Raw genomic sequence first — 18,492 nt, forward strand, 5'->3', positions numbered from 1 at the left:
GACAACACTCGCACCCGCCGCCCCGTCCCCGTGACGTCTGCCCGCAGCTCCAATGACACTGGGACTCGATGCCCGCTCCCCCCCGGCCCAGTGACCCCGACAACACGGCTGGACAGCAGAGAAATGGCACGCCGGGCAAGAAGATGGGCGCGACGGACAAACAAGCAGCCATGGACGGCAAGGACTTTGCCAAGGCCATCGGCATCAACAAGCCCGCCAACGTGCGCGACAAGATAAAGCGCTGGCAGCAGGAGGTCGACCCCGACGCCGCGAGCAAGGAAGGCGCCGGCGCATCCGCCTCGGAGACGTCCACCAAGCCCGCCGCCTCGCCCAAGCCCGCGACCACGCCCAAGTCGAAAGCCCACGACGACAAGCCCAACTGGAAACCCACACATGAGCGCGGAAAGTCGGTCGGCGCCAGCCCAGAGCGCCCGGGCAGCGCGAAGAAGACGCCCGTCCCCCACAATGAACTCGACGAGGACCTGCTCACGGCAACAGCGCCTAAGAAGCGCGTCATCAGCGACTCGCACTGGCGCGCCAAAATGTCACCACCCAAGGAAGCCGCCGGTCGCCCACAGCCAAAGACGATCCCCAACGCCTGGGTGCGCCCCTCGAGGATCATCCCCAAGAAGCCCGCAAGCCCTGAGCTCAAGCCCATAGCCCCCGTCACGCCCCAGTCAAACCCTCTCCTGCCCCTCGCCGAGTACATAGGCAAGAGCACAGGACAGAAGAAAGCCCCGCCGAAGCCACGCAGACCGTCCAAACCGTCGAGCTCAGAGAACGAACAACGCCCGGCGAGCAGTGGGGCTGCAAGTGGAAAGACCGCCAAGAGCGATGAGACGCCATCAGACCCTACATCGCCCCAGCCCGAAAAAGAGAAGACGGAGATGGTGAGGATGCGGCGTAGCAGACGGCGCGCGCGCACATCACCCCGCGCATCCATGTCGGCAGAGGATCTTATGCCCTTCACGCCGTGGACTCGGCCCCCAGGACGCCGCTCGGGCTCAGTACAGAGCGACGACCCCCACAATATGGTCACGGTCGAGTACGCAGAGAGCTCTGCCCCATCGCTCAACGAGAGCCGCATCACGTCACCCCGCGACGACGAGCTGCGAGAGAGACGGCGCCGGCGTCGACCGAGAAGCAACGGTGCTCGCACAGAGGACGAGAGCACCAAGCCCGCGCCAAAGCCTTCGCGGAAGAAGAGTCGCAGGTCCTACCCAAGGACCCAGGAAGAAGCTGCAACACCCCTGATCATCCCAGCAGCCCCAGAGACGACCACTCCCACCAAGGCCACGGGAAGCCGCTTAGAAGCCTGGCTCAGCAGCACACCCGACCCTCTGGCAGAGTCGAAACCCCGACGCAGACGCAAGTCCAAAGACTCTGTGTCGAGCCCAGAGTCCGCCTCCAAGGCCGGCAAATCAGACATCACAGTATCCACCGATGCCACACAAGAGATCCCAGTCAAGAAGACGCGCTCGCGCCGCAGGCGGAAGTCCAAAGAATCCGTATCCTCCCTCGACCTGCCCGCTACCGTCGATGCATCCGAAGTCACTGCCTCAGAGGTCACTACCTCCACAAGGACGACACAAGATGAGCCACGCAAGAGGTCACCAAGGAGGAGAAAGTCGAAAGAGTCAGTCTCGTCTGTCGATTTGCCCTACAAGGCCGAAAAGTCAGATGTCAGCGCGTCCACTGATGCGACAAGGGACGAGCCTGTCGAGAGCCGCCGTAGCAGTGGTAGCGGTAGCAGACGGCGCAGAAGACGGTCGAGCCGCGAAATGACCATCAATACCCAGGATATCGACGAGACTCCATCTACTGTCGTCTCGGATACTACGACAGAGACGACAACTCAAGACCAGGAAAGTGAAGTGTCCGTCACTCCAACGCCCTCGCTGAAGCGCCGCGGTGCAAAGCGCGGCCAGTATTCTCCCACCAAAGGCCGATCTATGTCCTCTCCTCTCCGCGAGACCACGTCGATAGACGACATACCCAAGGATGATATCACCGACTTGGACACTGCTTCGTCCGCCCCTTCTTCCTTTGCTGATGCGCCTGTACTTGACGCCATGCCTAAGCCTCTGCGACCGCGACAACTTCTAGGACCGCGTATGTTCCCTTCGACTGGCAAGCGCCTTCCAACCATTGCTTCGCAGTCAGCGCGATCCTCGCAGGTACCAGCTTCTGACACAATCACGACCATCTCCGAGGAAGCAGGCACTGGTCCCGGAGCACCTGCATCAGAAGTAGGCTCGTACTTGAACCCGGAAACTTCGACCATTATCAGTCGCCAGAGTACCCGGCGGAGGAAGCTTGCCAGACATGAGGATCTTATCTCAGTGCTTTCCATGCCCAAGGCAAGCTCGAAGAGCATCGTCTCTGCCAGAAGTATTCGTACCAACAGGAGCCGCCTTGCCACTGCCACTGTCGACGACATCATGAAAGAGCTCTCCTCTGACGAAGCCAAATATATGAGAGAGCTCCGCACACTGGTCGATGGTGTTATCCCTGTCCTTCTTAGCTGCGTTCTCTCCAAGTCCGAGTCCGCTATCGCTGCTGGCCTGTTCTCTCGCTCCTCCAAGTCCGATCCTAGTGAAGTTACTAAGCCAATCGTCGACATGGGTGTCTGCTTAGAGCGACTTAAGAACCTGCACAAGCGCGTCCCTAGGGAGGACTCCGATGCACTTGTTTCCTGGGCTCAGAGTGCACAACGAGTGTACTCTGACTACATCGCTGCGTGGCGCCTCGGCTTCCAAGACGTCGTAATCAGTCTCGCGCCGGCAGATGACGATCCGTTCAAGCCCGCAAAAGTCGTCAATGGGCCAGATGACGGTGCCCCATGGGACGAAGGCATGCCGCGAAACGCTGAGGGATATGTAGTCAACAGCGATGGCGAGCGTGTTGACGTCGCCTATATGCTCAAACGCCCACTGGTTCGACTCAAGTATCTGTCGAAGAGTTTGAAGGTACGTTGAATTGACTTGTCCATGCTGCCGCAGATACTGACATCAATCAAGGGCATCAATCATGTGAAACCTTCCGAGCGCGTCGAGCAAATCTCGAAGATTTTCCAAGACCTAGTTACGACAGCACGCAAGCGGTCGAACGACGAACAAGCCCGCCTCGAAGACGAAGCCGCGGCTAGCGTTGATCCCACTCGCGCACGCGATCCCCGAAGTCTCGCCCCACTTGCCGGCGTTCGGGTTGATTCCACGCGCTGCGTGCGAGCTAGAGACCACTTCGACCTACATCTGTTCCATTCGAGTGGTCAAGAAATGAGTTGTCGCGTTGAGATATTACTCCGCGACAACGCACCAGGTACGGGAGTCGGAGGCGACCTCCTCTTCTGCGAAGTCGATCCTACAGGGCGATGGTTGCTCCTCCCACCTGTCCACCTCAGCAATGCATCAGCACGGAATGGCGATCTAAAGGGCGAAATAATTGTCATGATCCGTGGAAAACAAAACGATGGATCAGAGTGGAGCGAGGTCATGTCTTTGATATCCGATGATGAGCAAGCTGGCTTTGAGTGGGTGCAGATGCTCGGTCTCAACCCCATCCCACCTCAAATCTCTGAAGTCAGGAAGAACCAGGCCACACCCACCACACACAGGCCAACAAGCAGCCATGGATCCTCATCTCTACTTTCAGCTGCAACTGAATCGACACCCCCACAGAAGAGCAGGACACCAAGCCCTCATGAAATTGACATACCTATTGGCGAGCAACATACTGAAGTATCAAAAGTATGGCACTATGACACACCCGATAGGCGCAACCAATCCCGCACCATCTCGCCTGTAACTCCGCCCAGTCACGATGACTTTGTCTTTGGCAAAATAGACGACTCAGAACCCCACACACCCACAGATCCCATGCAGACGGCATACCAACTGCTCAATGATCCCGATCGAACACCCCGTGGTCTTGATGAGGCGGTGCGAAATGAGGGCACTGGATCGCCTTCGAGTCTGAAGCGGACAAGGGCGAAGAGGCTGTCTAAGAACCCTACCCTTTCTCCACATTCAGCACGGCCGTCCCGTCAGATCACTCTCGAAGATCCGGTAGAGCCAGAGAAAATCCAGGTGCCAGTAGCAGAGTCCAAGCCACGCCGGAAATCCACTAAAAAGCGACCACAAAAGAGTTACAGTGTTTGGATGCCATCTTCGCAAGTTGGTGATTCCGACGACTCTGAAGAATCGTACAGCTCCGAAGAAGACAACAATACTACCACCATGGATTCCGAGATCTCACCACCCGGCTCGCCTCCCTCGCCGCAACGTCCACAGGCACACAGACGAGTCTCATCCGTTCCCTCGCTAGAATTACCGAGCATCCCAAGACAAAGGAAATCAAGCCGGCCCTCTACGCCAACGCTGGATCAAGAAGATGACGATGACAATCTCCGGGAAGTCTCAGCCTCCGCGCCGTCGAAGCTGCAAGGAAAGAGACACGACATAGTTGTCGATGATATCGTAGAGCCCAAAGCAGAGGTCGAAGAGCCGCCTCCAACACCGCCGCATCGATCGCCCAGTCCAGCAACCCCTGTGACACTCAAGGGAAGTAAAACACCAGTATTCACTCCTACGTTACCTGGTTTCAAGAACAAACGCCGGTCATCTTCACCCTTGAAGCATGAGTATGAGCCATCTACCTGCACAGAGGAGTCAAGCGAGAGCGAGGAGGACACTGCTTCTGAGGATGAGGTGGACGATGAAGATGAAGAAAGCCTCACCTCGGAGTCGTCAGAAGACGAGTTGGATGACGACGTTCCCATGCCACTTATGCCGATCGGATACCTTGGGCCACGCGGGTATCCTGGACGCTCATACACCACTGGTAGAGAAGCCAGTCGTCCCACTTCATCAGAAAAGGTTGAGAAGGTAGAGGAGGAGACCAAGAAGTTTCCCAAAGTCTCACCTCCTGCATCAATCTACACACTCCCCAACGGCACCATCACCCCATCACAATCCGCGTCGAACACTCCATACAGAGCAGTTCCGCAGGGTTCCGGCAAAGCCTCCAAGACCATCGCATCCATCTTCGCTTGGTCCGATGCCGGCCGATGGGACAGTTTGCATCCAGACGAATGTAGCATCGTCGTTACGCCAGGTAAGATCGAGGTCTTCGAGATCACAATCAACCACTCCAAGCCTTTCCTGGCCGACGGCGACGAGATCATCACTCCCGAGGGAGGTGCTCCCCTTATTGCGGTTGAGCTTACCCCTCTGGTGCCGTTGCGCAAATCAACGGCCATTGATATCTCCATTCGCTCCCCACCCACCGCAGAGTCGCGCATCAAAGCTGGCAACAACATTATGTTGAGAAGTCGCAATGCAGCGGAGTGCGCCCAACTATACGCCATGATCAACCAGTCTCGTATCAACAACCCCACCTACATCGCGCTCCAGAACGCGCGCGGCCCCTACGGACAATCGAGCTGGGCCGAGGCGATGGACCGTCAGAACGCGGCTAGGACAAGCGCTGAGTCTTCTGGCTGGCTCGGAGGTACGCTAGGTAGGAGAAGTAGCTACCGCAAGTCAAGCACACGCGCTGCCTCCATCTCCGCAGCGACTGAGTCTTCTGTTGGAACTATGAACTCTGCTCTCCGCTCTGCACTAGGCCGATTTTCATTCGGAAAGAGCGGCGTCTTCAGCATCCGCAACTCAACACTCGGATCTCGCAGCACTGGCTCCTCATTCGACAGCGGCTCCAACTCCCCACGTGGCTCAGGCGCATCTACACCTACCGGCGATATAGTACGCGCGCCCGGTGCACCAGCTGGAATTACGAACACCAAGTGCAGGCTTTATGAGCGAGAGTCACTCAAGAAATGGCGCGACATGGGCAGCGCACGCTTAACAATAATGCTGCCCTCACCCAACCCAAGCGTGCCATCCTCGCCTACGAACCCTCGACAGCGCGCACCTGGTACCAGGGATCATACCCAGGAGCGACGCATTCTCCTTACAGGCAAGAAACACGGCGAGATACTACTTGACGTCACTTTGTCCGAGACGTGCTTCGAGCGCGTCGCACGCAGTGGTATCGCTGTCAGCGTATGGGAAGACCACTTGAACGAAGACGGTCAGGTCGGCGGCGTCGGCAAGACGGGTGGTGTCTTGGGCGCAAGAGCGAGGGTCTTCATGGTGCAAATGAAGAGTGAGAGGGAGTGTGCTTACTGCTTCAGTTTACTGGGTAAGCTGAGGTACTAGGCCACGAGTAAGGAAAGAGAAGAGAGGGACATGGACCGAAACGGCAAGCGCAGCACAGCAACTCACAACACGCCGCTGCCGCGCACTTCACGCGGTATTCACCATCCATTTTGCGCTTTTTTATTGCGAGCAAGCGTGGCGTTCGTTCATGGGATTTACACGGGCGGTATTTCAAGAAGGCTTCTGCGATACCACTTCCACTTTGCCCACATACAATTTTTCACTTTGTAATCACGCTGTTGTGTTTCTTACTTTCCTTGTCAATACTGGTTTTCATGCATATGGATGGAGTGTGTCTTTCTTTGTTTTCCATGGGGAATATACACGTGTCTTTTGCGCTTGATACCAGGTGTGTATTTGTTTGATGGTTCTTAGGCTTTCGGAAGTGCGCTGAGGATATGTAAGTGATGGACGAAGCTGTGATGGTAAGGGTGGGGTGGCTAGAATTAATGGAAGACGTGTCGATTAAAATTTCCGTGCTGAGCTAACGGATACGTGTCATTACGATGGCTCCACTGTGATGGCATACATCTTCTTGGCGAATACATGTCGTTACGAGGGTTATAACTATCACGACAAACATCCAACTGCCGCTTACATGACCTTCAGTACTTTGGCCTCGCCCACCGCGCCGTCTTCGTATCCACAAGGCCCTCATATGTACACTCCTTTGTGTCACCATACAGTTCTATATCGACTCCCAGCTCCTTCGCCCACACAAGCTCCGACTGCTTTGGGTCCTCCCGGTTGACCTTCAGATGCACAGCCACAGGCTCCGACTTCCCTCCAGCGTGCTCGACGAAGTCCCTTACCGTGATAGAGAGGTACTTGAGTCCTCTGCACTCACTTGAGACGATAGCGAGGACTTCGTACGCAACACGCTGGAGTGCCGTGCTGATGGCCTTGGTGCCCATCCTAGGCTCTGTTCCCAGGTTTGCGACAAACAAATGTAGGTATTCGAGTCCATGAATAGTGGAGAGAATTGTTGCTTGTTCGCCAACATCTCTCCACATATCGTCACTCAAGTGACCTACTTCAATCGCATCCCAGAGCACTGGGCAAGGAATGCCGACGTGTCTTAGATCTGGGAAGTACTGACCCAGAAGTTGTAGTTCCTGGTCAGGAACTTCTGACCTCTCTCCAATGCGCAGGGAAAGTGTCTTCAAAATCGGAGGCAACTTGCGCAGTAGGTGCCCGATGCCATACACCTCGCTTTGTCTTGCCTTCTTTCGCTCTTTTCGCGATACAGGCTTTGTTTGGCCATTGGCATCAGGAGCGCTGAGCGCAGTTTTGACTTGCTCGTCCGAGATGTCTCTTCGCGCGTGGAAGCAGAAGTGCTCCAATTTGCTGCAATGTCTTGTCACATTGCGAAAGACTCCATCCCGTACTTCTGGGTTCAGCTTTGGGTAATCCCATAGGTAGATGAACGTGTGTAGATCAGAGTTTCTGAAGGCATCGACGCTTGTGAATTGGCTTAATCCTGGGCAGTTGTACAGGCGTAAGAGACCGATCTTGTTGACTAGATAGGCATGTTGTGGAATGTAACCCGTCTTGAGAAGGAGATTGACTTCGGCCACTCGAAGTTCTTCCAGTATGATACCGTTGGGCATTTGTTCGAAAAGTCGAACCAGCACATTGTCCATCAAAGTGTTGTCTTTATAGTTGTCGTTGACGATCGATACTGAATGGACGCGGTATTGCCGCTTACTGTCGATCATCCCACGAACGATATCCGCCGGCGCATATGGGGCGCATATCAAGTCGAGCGGTCGGTCTTTGAGATCATCGAAACGCGTGCTGGGTGCAATTCGAATGAGTCGGATGCACATGCCAAAGTGACCGGTAAGCTCTCGGATCTGCGGAGGTGCATTGCCAGATAGATACTTTCCTGGGGGCGCCCGTACATGTGGTCCGATTAGTGTGTGACGCGTGACCGATGCGTTGTGAGATCTGATCCAGTTGCGCTGGTCCTTGTTCCGTGGATCTATGAATGTCCAGAGGCGCCGCATGAAGCCGTGCGTGCCTTGGATTCGAGTCAGGTCTCCAAAGTCGTGACTTGGTATCATGAGAAGTTCGGCCTTTGGTAGATGCTGATAAGTTAACAGCATCTGGTTTAAGACCGATTCGACCACCATGCTGTTGGGCCTAAACATTATCGCCCTGACCGGGGTGTGCTTGAAGTTCGGGAGCACGGTAGCCATGAACAATTCATATCGTGGAGGTATGTCGAAGGTGATGGCGCGGAAGTTATGTGGATGCGTGAGTAGCGAGGAGGTGTTGTTCAGGCACTGCGCGCTCTTTTTCGACATACACAGCTCAGCATATCTGACGAAAATGCGCTGTAGTTTCCGAGTCGCACCTTTGTATCCGGATCGAGTCGATAGCAGTAGGAGGTTATAAAAGTCGTGCTGAGAGAGCTGTAAAGTGTTAGATTGATCTTATACGTGACTTGTCCCGACCTTACATATTGGCAGACCAACTCCATCAACTCTTCGGGTAGAGCCCAGAACACTTTCTTGAGAGATCGTAGTCGGGTTATATCGAGAGTCGGGCGCAAGCGTTTGGGGGGAGGAGGCTCGTCTGGGCCGCGATCATGTGGAATCTTCCGTTTCTCGAGTCGCTGAGCATTGCCATGCTCGCTAGAGTCTGCGACAGTAGGGCGCTCATTCAGGTGTATAGGAGATTCAGAAATCATGCTCGCTGGAACGTAGATAGCTCCGCTTCTGAGGGGCGTCGCGTGCTGATAATTAGTATCGCGGGGTGGAGTGTTTGGAATGGAGTACGCGCGGGTGACTGCGACGGGCTATGAATTGCCGCATTGCCCGTTGCGGCTCGCTCTAGACCCGGATAGGAAAGCGACATTTTGCAGTGAATGAGCGTGTACTGGTGAAAGTGAAGGGGCGAAAGTCACTCCTCCACCGCACCTCCACCCAGCCACTGGCCGTGGAATGAGCGGGCTCTCGACGTGATCATCTACTTATAGCTTGGACTTTGAGAACCGCAGAAGCAGATGAAGTGGTTTGAAAGATGCGTACTATGGACTAAAGTCACGAACAAGACATTGACGAGAATTGCTCTGTGAAGCTAGGTCATCATGGAGGCCTGCCTCAGATTATAAGATATATAGGTCAAAGTCGAAGCAGTAAGTAACGGGAAAAGCTTTGGTAGTGGTGGTCCCAAACACGAAAGGATAGAATGAAAATCACGCTCTTGTCGGATAAGGACATCTGGATTGCTATCGTCTAGTTTGACTCCAAGGTTGCACCCAAAAAAAAACCTCGTATCCCTTCTTCAGCCCAGCAGCAAGCCGCAAAAGCAAACGAAAAGATGATGTAGCAGAATTGCAACGAGACCAATGAATTTTGTCGAGGAACGGGGGACACGCTCGGTCATACACTTCATCGCGTATCCGCCCGTTCCTATCACATGAGGCGCCGACTGGAGGTCGACTTATCAGTACTGCCGTACGGCTTTATCCGTACTGATAATTTCGTCAGTACTCCCAGCAAAGTACTGATATAGGCTCCTCAGAACCAGCGGCAAGAGGTCGACTGGCCGGTGAGCAGCATGCCAAGCACGGCTTTCGGCGCAGGGACTGGACAAGCGGGACACCAATCTCTAGGTTGGTGAAAGGCGTTGTCTCGGATGCCATGAGGATCAGCCCGAAGGCCATACAAGGTTGAAGGTAGGTAGCCGCCGAATCAGCGAAAGATGTAGAAGAGGTCCGCACGAACGCGAAACCGAAAAGAAAACCTTGTGAAAAATGCCGCATGAGGAAGGAAGGATGAGGTGGCTCCCCTCCTTGTTCCAAGATACAGAACAGAACAGCTTGGGGAACCCTACGGCAGGTCGCAATACCTGAGTACGGGAAGTCTCCATACCACAGGCATTGCTACTGTACAGTCGAGATGCTGAAGCAGAAGTGTTGCGCATGTTGAAAAAAGGAGAGTAGGTGTAGTTCAATTTGATATGATGCGTGCGAGCGCGGAGCAATAAAGGGCTTCGTGTGCATTCCGCGAAAGGTGCGGGTTGAGAATCGGAGTCAGTAGATGGTGGAGAGTAAGGGAAGAAGAGAGGGAGGGCAGACTACTTAAGACTACGGGCAGGAGCGGGCGGGCTAGAGAGCGCACGGGCCACGTGTTTGCTCGAACTCGCCACGCTGCCTAGTCGTGAATTCACCGAGACAATTATACGGTCATCTTCACCTACTATGCACAGCCTTCGTCTGTCGCTAAGCTCGGGCGCAAGCGATGTGACGCATCCTTCATTGTACTGAGATGTGTGCTGGAAGAGACCGATGTTCTTTCACTTCAAGTTGCGTCACAGGTTGTAGTAAGATCATGATGTGATCGCGGCGTGATATGAATCATTCCTATTCTCTCATCATCTACTCCAGGTCTTTGTCCTTGCAGCCTTCCGGTGCGATAAGAGGATTGCATCTCGCAGCCAATCCTCCGGGAAGCCTGGCGACATAATCCCAACCCCATCGACTACTCATGCCCCAAGCTGGGAAATCGGTACTAACAATCTGCGCACCACTCTCAAAAGCTAAGTCCCTCATCTCTGTAGTGCGGTTCAAGATGGTATCGATGGGTATATCAGCACGTGTTCGGATCAAGTAGCCCTTCTTGACAAGACGCTGGATATCTGCTGTGCCATTCCCGCGCGGCTCATTGTATTTGATGAATGCAGCATCAGAGGATCCTTCGAGCGCATTGGTGAAGACAGTGCGGTTTTGTAGCGAGGGGGCGCCGGTTTTGTAGAGCTCGCGAGGTGAGTTGGGGTCACTGGGTTTTGGGTCGTTATCGAAGAAAAACAGGAGGCGGCCGCGAACATCCTTTAGCTTCGGCCAGCCTTGTTGCAGGATGGACTGCTCGAGGGTAAGACCACTCTTGCGCACGTCATCGGGGCGAATGAGTTGCTTCTTAGGGAATACGGAGAGGATCTCCGCGTCGACATTCAAGAGGCGAGGGAGCGTCCAGTTTGTCGCTTCGCCAGGGCAGACACCGCCTAACGAACATGCCGGCGCATCGGTCTTGAGCTCGAGATCAATGGTGATAGGGACATGTCTTGGGTTTGCGTCTGACCAACTCTTTAATTGCTTGAGACAGTCGATGAACGTGTGGCAGACAGAATCTGGGTCGAAGTCTGTGACGTGGAACACCTTAATACCTGGCTTCTTCAGAATGTCACCATTGTAAGGAGTGGTGGCGTTTGTCAAGTTTGATAGCGTCCATATGACAGGGGGATAGTACAGGCCGCCCTTTTCATCCGAATGTAAGTCGAGCTCGAAAGAGCGCACGGACTGGTACTCCAATTGATTGTCGAGCTCTGCGTGCGAGTAGTAGTAGTCCTCTGGGGACGGTACGTATTTCTCAAAGACTGGTCGCTCGGCGAGTGAGACTTCACGATGGTAGGAGTTGTGCGTTCCGACGACTTGAATATGGTTGAAACGGATGTCAGACTTGGATGCTAGTGCGCTTTCTATGTGTTGTCAGCTTGGACATCCCCGCGCAAGAAGACAACATACGAGCGAAGAGCATTACGCTCGCAGAAGCCTGATACCATTAGCATCCGTTCGTTCTCGCATACCAGGAGTCATCCTTACCAATGATCCCAACATGTTGCTCTTTCCTTCTGAATTGAAGTCTGCGTTCAAGGTGAAGACGCACAAAGCAAACAAAAAGACCGCGAGCAACAAGGCCCGACCTTTATACGCCATCGCACCCATGCTGTTCGTGCGCAACGGCATGCACTAAAGCTCAGATGTTGAAGTCGTTCCCGCCATGCATCGCGTTGGCGTTAGCTCGTCGCGTGCGCTCATCGGGTCTCGCGATTGGTTAATCGCATCACGTGGGTTCAGTGTACCGGCTCGGAGAGTTCTCAATGTAGCAGGTACAGATTCTGTACGATCGTTATTTTGCACGTGCGTCACTTCGCGTTCGTGCGCGCTTCTGATGGAATCAAGACGCGTAGCAGTAGTTCGTTGGAGGAAGCGATGACGCGGTGACAGGAGCTGCCAGGGCAAAAGCGGGGCAGGTCGCCTGTAACGGAAGGATCACCTTAACCATCAACAACATTGAAGGCCCCCGGAAGATCTCATAGCGTTCTAAAATGCGCGAAACCCATTTTCCTGGGAAATCATCAATGTAGTATTTGTGCTGTGAATTACCACCGCACGGGAGGCTACCAGTCACTACCAACCATACTTCTGTCCGTATCTGCCGACAAACCCTCCTACATCAGCATCTCTCTCGCCTTGCACAATCTGCAACAACCCTAGCGCACTCGTCTCTGAACTCTCAAGGCCTTGTTCCTTTCTTTGCTCCCTGTCGTCGCCTAGGTCCGTCACCACATAGCCTGGGCAGTACGTCCAGACCTTGAAGCCATCCGGCTTGAGCTGGACGTACTGGTATGCCGTCAACATGTTGAGCGCAGCTTTAGTCATGCGATATCCGGGGTATTTAACCTGGGCGTAGGGAGAGCTGTGATCGGAGATCAAAGTGATGCTACCCATAGTAGAGGACACGTTGATGATGCGCGGATTAGATGAGCGCTTCATTGCGGGAATGAGAGCTTCTGTGAGGATGGTAGGGCCAAAGACGTTGGTTTCGAACGTGGTGCGCATCAGCTCCCGGTCCGGCCATGTGCCGTCTCTTTCGGGACATACACCAGCGTTGTTGATAAGCACATCAAGCTTGCTGAAGTCCTCCTCGATCTTCTTGGCCGCAGCTTTGATAGAAGCGTCGTCATTGGCGTCGAGTTGCACCAAGGAGAGTGTGCCTTGGATGCCTGCCTTGGCTTGCACATCTTTCAAGATTGTTTCGCCTTTCGACATGTTGCGCGCGCCGATTATGACATGGTACTTTGGAGATGCAGAGGCAATATAAATGACGGTGTCCAGACCGATACCGTTGGTTGCTCCTACAGAGGCTATCAGTATGACGAGCTTGGTAAACGTCCGGAGGGCTGGTACCTGTTACGAGCACAACCTCCTTGTCTGGGTTCGAGGACATATTTATTTTGAATCGATTAATTTGTGGTAACGGATGACATGCAGATTTTCGACTGAAGTAGAGGAGATGGATTTTGTGATACTCAAGCTGGGGTGGAAGGCGGGCGAATTTATATCTTGCCAGCGATTCAGCACAACATGAACGGGTCTTACGGATGTCCACCAGGCGTAATCCACGACGAATAGAGTACGGTCTGGAACTTGCTATAGACCAAATAGGCAATTGTAACATCAGAAACCCCGTAGATCGAGAAGGAGCTGCGGCCTGATCCGGAGTTAGTTGTCTAACTCCGATTCGCACGGCCTGATGAAGTAATGCAAACGCCCCACAAAGACATGCTATGTATGAAGACTTACTCATGTCCATCGTATATACGAACGCACGAATAGTAAATCGCTGCATGATCAGATGTGAGGATTGAGTGTATGGATGACTACATCGCAGGCTGCACTTAACGCATAAATCCGAGAGGCGCTTTCCGTTTAGAATACCGAGCCAGATCCCATGCATGGTGGACGAGAAGGTGTGACGCTGAATAGCATGACTCACAAAGAACAGGTAGGAACTGTCAGAGCATACCAGGATCGGTCTCCTCATAGGCTGTACGCAATTTCCAAGTGTTGATCGTATCGACGCTGTGCACCCCAGTGTGCCTTCACCCGTTCACTTGTGGCATCCAATTCTGACCTGCACCGCTTTTCCTGAGCGAGGAACGAAGCCTGTGCCAGAAGTACCCCAAAAACCCACCAAAGCCGTGTATTACATGTTGGTTAAAGCCGTGATAACATAATTTGCACTTGACTGGCTTCTCTTTTGCAGCCTAGTCAATGGCGTTGGAAGTGCTTGTGACCGTTTCGAACACTCGAGGACGTGCTGACTTTGCACGGCTTTTGAAAGAATACTGACTGCTTAAGACGAAGTCTGGGTAGATATGGTTGGTTGGCACTTCTGTCGTCGCGAACATTCCTTTGATACAATGCCAGTACTTATGACGCAAGACAAAAAGGGGGCTAATTGAGCATTTCACGATGGTTGACAAGAGGACGCGTGGGGTAAGAAATCTTGAGATTAGCGCGGCGCGACACGACGTCATGGCGGCTCAACCCACCAGACGTCTCAACGCGCCTAGAAGCGACCTGATGTCGCACTTTGTCGAGTCACTCAGCCCTGAACGCGCATAGCGCCGCTGACAAGATGCCCTCCCTTGTTCGCAAGCTGCTCATCTTCGCCGCCGTTGATGGTCTCATCCTCCAGCCGTCCCCGCCCCGCAACCATCCGCCCGCTACGCAGCAGGCCATCAAGGTCGACTACAAGGGCAATGTCGGCCCCCTGTTGAAAGACAGGCGCGAAGAAGATACGGCGCCCGTGTCTGTGGAAGCGCATGGCATCATCGGTACGCGCGCAATCATTGGCGCATTGCGACACAGGCTGACCCTGCTCTAAGGACTACTCAAAGTGGCTACTTCGTACTTCCTGATATCCATATCCGATCGCGAACAGGTGGCGCTCATACGCGGCAAGCCCATCTACAAGATCACCGATATCGCCCTCATCCCCCTCTCCTCGCAAGCCGACGCCGACAAGGCCATCGCAGCCACGCGTGACCATCTGAAGCGCCGCAACCGGGCGCCCGGCCTGGAAGACGAAGACAGCGATAGCGATAGTGAGGATGGCGCGCCCAGTGTGACGGACTCGCTTGTAGAGGACTCATCGTCCACACCAAGCGAGGTCAAGGATTCGGTCACCGGACAAAAAGGCAGTGCGCAGCGCAAGACGAGTGTGGCCGAGGACGTTATACAAAGAAAAGGTGTATATGGCAGATTCGCTGACAAGTGGTTCTCGCGCAAGGGTTGGAGTGCTGACAACAGGCGTCTGCAAGGGCTGAGCTCAGAAGAGAACCTGGCGGCAAAGAATGCGCCGCAGAACGTTGACTCGGGGATGCCCAAGGAAGAAGAACACCCCAAGAGCGAGTCTAAGCCGGATGCCATCCCTACAGATGACAAGGACATTTTGGAACCAGTCAGCCCAGAAGACATACCCAAGGCCCTGGGCGGCGAGAAGGACGCGGCCACTGTAGCACTCTTACCAAAGATTCTGCAGACCACCAAAATGTACTTTTCATCAGGCAACTTCTTCTTCTCATACGACTATGACATCTCACACGGTATTGGCCAGCAGCAAGCAAGTTCTAGTGTTGCCTTGTTTAAACAATTCGATCCTTTGGTCAGTTTACACCTTGTCCATGTAACGGACGATTGCTCACCAGTATCTAGTTCTTCTGGAATCAGCACATCATCGCACCTTTCATTGACGCGGGCCAGCATGCTTTTGTGCTCCCCGTAATGCAAGGCTTCGTTGGTCAACGACCTTTCACGATCAAGACAGCTGATGGCCAGTCGAACAGTCTTGTGGTCGACCCGAGTGCCACTCCAGATGACATCCAGCTCCAGTCCTGGCATGAAAAGCAGAAAGAGGACTCACAGTTCAATACGGAAGCCAGTGGCGAAGCATCTGATCCCGATGCCTCTCTTGTGGACGGCAAAGACTTCCTGTTGACACTCATCTCGCGACGTTCTATCAAGCGAGCTGGACTTCGTTACCTGCGACGGGGCACAGATGACGAGGGCTGTACCGCGAATAGCGTCGAGACGGAACAGATCCTATCCAACCCGGCTTTTAGCACGACGCGAGACAAGATTTTCTCCTTCACACAGATTCGAGGCTCAATTCCCCTGTTCTTCTCTCAATCGCCCTATAGCCTTAAACCACAAGTCTCTACTTGGGGATCGTTTGAGACTAATGCTCGCGCTTTCAAGAAGCATTTTGCCGATCTGTCTTCACGCTATGGCGATATATACTGTGATTCGCTCATAGACAAACACGGTACTGAGGCGAAGATTGGTGAGCTTTATGAACAGCATGCAAAGTCGCTCAATGAGAATGGCGGGATGGACGGGAAAGGCAAGCAGCTGGGTTTCGAATGGTTCGACTTCCACAACGTGTGCCGCGGTATGCGCTTTGAAAACGTCTCGAAGTTGATGGATTCAATCGAACCCTTCATGAAATCTTCTGGATGGGTGGAGATCTTAGGAAATCAAGTACAGCAGAAGCAGTCAGGCGTCTTGCGTACAAACTGCATGGACTGTCTGGACCGCACCAACGTTGTTCAATCTGCGTGCGCCAGGACCGCTCTTGAAGCACAACTGTCAATGGGCAGTTACAGCATCGATCTCCAGAATGACCCCAGTACATCGTGGTTCAACACCCTCTGGGCTGACAATGGCGATGCCATATCTCGGCAGTACGCTGGCACTGCTGCGCTAAAGGGCGACTTCACGCGTACCCGGAAACGGCAGATAACTGGTGCGCTTACCGATTTCGGACTGACACTCACGAGATATTACAACAACATCGTGAACGACTACTTTGCTCAGGCAGTCATCGACTACCTTCTCGGTCGCGCTACCGATACCATCTTCGCGGAATTCGAAGCCGATATGAAGAGCTCAGATTACTTTATCGATGTACGCAAAGTGCGGCAGCAGGCCATTGAACGTTCTGCTGGCATCGTGATTGAGGATCGCGACGAAGACTTGGTACATGGCTGGACGTTGAGCGTACCCACTGCTGTTAACCAGGTCAAGACTGCTACATTTGAAGAAGCAGTCCTTCTACTAACAGAAAAGGCCTTGTACTTCTGCCGTCTCGACTGGGGAACAGAGAAAGTACGCGAGTTCGAGCGTATTCCGCTGGAGAATGTGCAAGGCCTCATGCGAGGTGTGTACGTTACGTCCGCACTGGCGCAACGACACACCGACACAAACAAAAACGTTGGTCTCATCATACGATATCGAGCCGATACCAAGGGCGAGCTAGTACGGCGCAATACAAGGGCTCTAGATTCTGGAGCCGCCAGTGATGAGCAACGCAAAGACGACGCCAAGACAGACCAGAAGCAGGATACTGCGGGCCGCTTCCTAGCGTTCAAAGCGCTTCCACCGAGAAGCAGCGTTCCGTCATCCCCTGGCGACAATCCTGACAATGAAGGCGAGGTTGTCAAATCGGTATGCGATGAGATTGTGAGGATCGCCAATGAGATGAAGAAGGGCGGCAGGGATGAAGACAGGACACTGAAGGTAGAGGAAAAGGATATAATCAGCCTTGTGGACGCGAAGAAGAGCACCGGCTACCTGGAACAGTTTGAGTATTCCTTGAAGAAGCTTGTTTGGGGCTAAGCCCGGTCTGACACTGGCCATGTATAATGTCTTATCGTTTCTCATTGTATCTTGTTCAGGAAGCTGTACATAAACCTATGGAAAGATGCTCGTATCATGCGATACAGTCATCCTGTAAAAAGTTACGTTTTCACCATACGGTGTGTCTGAATCGTCGACTTGCCTTGATTGGGGTGTAATGTCCTTGATCCCTATACTTCCCGATGCTCTCGGACGATCACATCAAGAACATCGGAGTCCAGCGACCAGCACGGCGGATTCACGGCGCTTCCAGGTCCCGGCGACTGAGGTGCGTGTGGGGACAATGCGGGTGGCTGCTGGCTACCTGACAATCTTGCGAGAGCTATATCGGGAAATGCATCCGCTTTACTTGTGCTGCACTGCATGTCGCGGGTGCTAAGTAATGTGATATTAAAGACTTGAGAGCGGTGCACCGAGATATATGAGGAAGTCGCGTTACAAGCAAGCCAGCTGGGGAAGTAACGAAAGTACTGGTAAACATTGACCCAGTTTCCTCTCCGCGCTCCAACATCTCCTTTCCCCATCCATCCTCTGCCCGGCGACTCCACTATTCCACGCGATGAAGCGCTTGCGTCGCTGGGACTTGTTTAATCATCAGCGGACCCGCGCCGCATCCTTTTCGGTGCAACGTTCTACGCTATGTCATCGGCACATGCAGCGAAAGACACGACCGCAACAGTGATCGGTCTCATCGCCCCGTAGCGATGGTCACGGCCCACCTAGAGCCTCACCTCGTATAGATGTGGTCAATGGAGTGCACCGGCGCGTCGACCGACATGCCAATTGCATACCAAAGGATGGGTCAGCTGAACGCCTTACTACGGCCCAAAATGCCACGCCCTCTCAGACGACTTGTTGAAGCTTGACAGCTACAGGCTTGCTCGGCACTCGGCTGCGAGCTTAAGCTTTGCACTCAACGGGAGGCGCATGATACGACAACGCTAGCGGCGGCACGGTTGCACGAGGAAAAGCGGGCCGACGTCAGCGTCTCGCGCGATGACT

The 18,492-nt window shown here is 53.8% G+C and overlaps 5 protein-coding genes across 5 annotated transcripts; 2 read left to right on the plus strand and 3 right to left on the minus strand.

Moving 5' to 3' along the window:
- Nucleotides 1-68: 68 nt before the first annotated feature.
- On the plus strand, nt 69-6,218 carry J4E79_004603 (uncharacterized protein; the record flags this gene model as incomplete). Its single annotated transcript, XM_049353486.1, has 2 exons — nt 69-2,969; nt 3,021-6,218. The coding sequence occupies 2 exons, from the start codon at nt 69-71 to the stop codon at nt 6,216-6,218; spliced, it is 6,099 nt and encodes a 2,032-aa protein (XP_049211934.1).
- Nucleotides 6,219-6,823: 605 nt separating this feature from the next.
- Nucleotides 6,824-8,913, minus strand: J4E79_004604 (uncharacterized protein; the record flags this gene model as incomplete). Its single annotated transcript, XM_049353487.1, has 2 exons — nt 6,824-8,635; nt 8,683-8,913. 2 exons carry the CDS (start codon nt 8,911-8,913, stop codon nt 6,824-6,826), a joined length of 2,043 nt encoding a protein of 680 aa, XP_049211935.1.
- Nucleotides 8,914-10,605: 1,692 nt separating this feature from the next.
- Nucleotides 10,606-11,940, minus strand: J4E79_004605 (uncharacterized protein; the record flags this gene model as incomplete). Its single annotated transcript, XM_049353488.1, has 3 exons — nt 10,606-11,702; nt 11,749-11,776; nt 11,827-11,940. The coding sequence occupies 3 exons, from the start codon at nt 11,938-11,940 to the stop codon at nt 10,606-10,608; spliced, it is 1,239 nt and encodes a 412-aa protein (XP_049211936.1).
- Nucleotides 11,941-12,414: 474 nt separating this feature from the next.
- J4E79_004606 (uncharacterized protein) lies at nt 12,415-13,234 on the minus strand (the record flags this gene model as incomplete). The annotated part of the gene is made up of 2 exons (XM_049353489.1): nt 12,415-13,142; nt 13,195-13,234. The coding sequence occupies 2 exons, from the start codon at nt 13,232-13,234 to the stop codon at nt 12,415-12,417; spliced, it is 768 nt and encodes a 255-aa protein (XP_049211937.1).
- A 1,194-nt stretch (nt 13,235-14,428) lies between these two features.
- On the plus strand, nt 14,429-17,469 carry J4E79_004607 (uncharacterized protein; the record flags this gene model as incomplete). Its single annotated transcript, XM_049353490.1, has 3 exons — nt 14,429-14,627; nt 14,679-15,457; nt 15,508-17,469. The coding sequence occupies 3 exons, from the start codon at nt 14,429-14,431 to the stop codon at nt 17,467-17,469; spliced, it is 2,940 nt and encodes a 979-aa protein (XP_049211938.1).
- Between the last annotated feature and the right edge of the window lie 1,023 nt (nt 17,470-18,492).

This window comes from Alternaria viburni (genome assembly GCF_023758015.1).
Source record: "Alternaria viburni strain BMP 2772 chromosome Unknown scaffold_8, whole genome shotgun sequence".
In the NCBI taxonomy this organism is placed as follows: Eukaryota; Fungi; Ascomycota; class Dothideomycetes; order Pleosporales; family Pleosporaceae; genus Alternaria; species Alternaria viburni.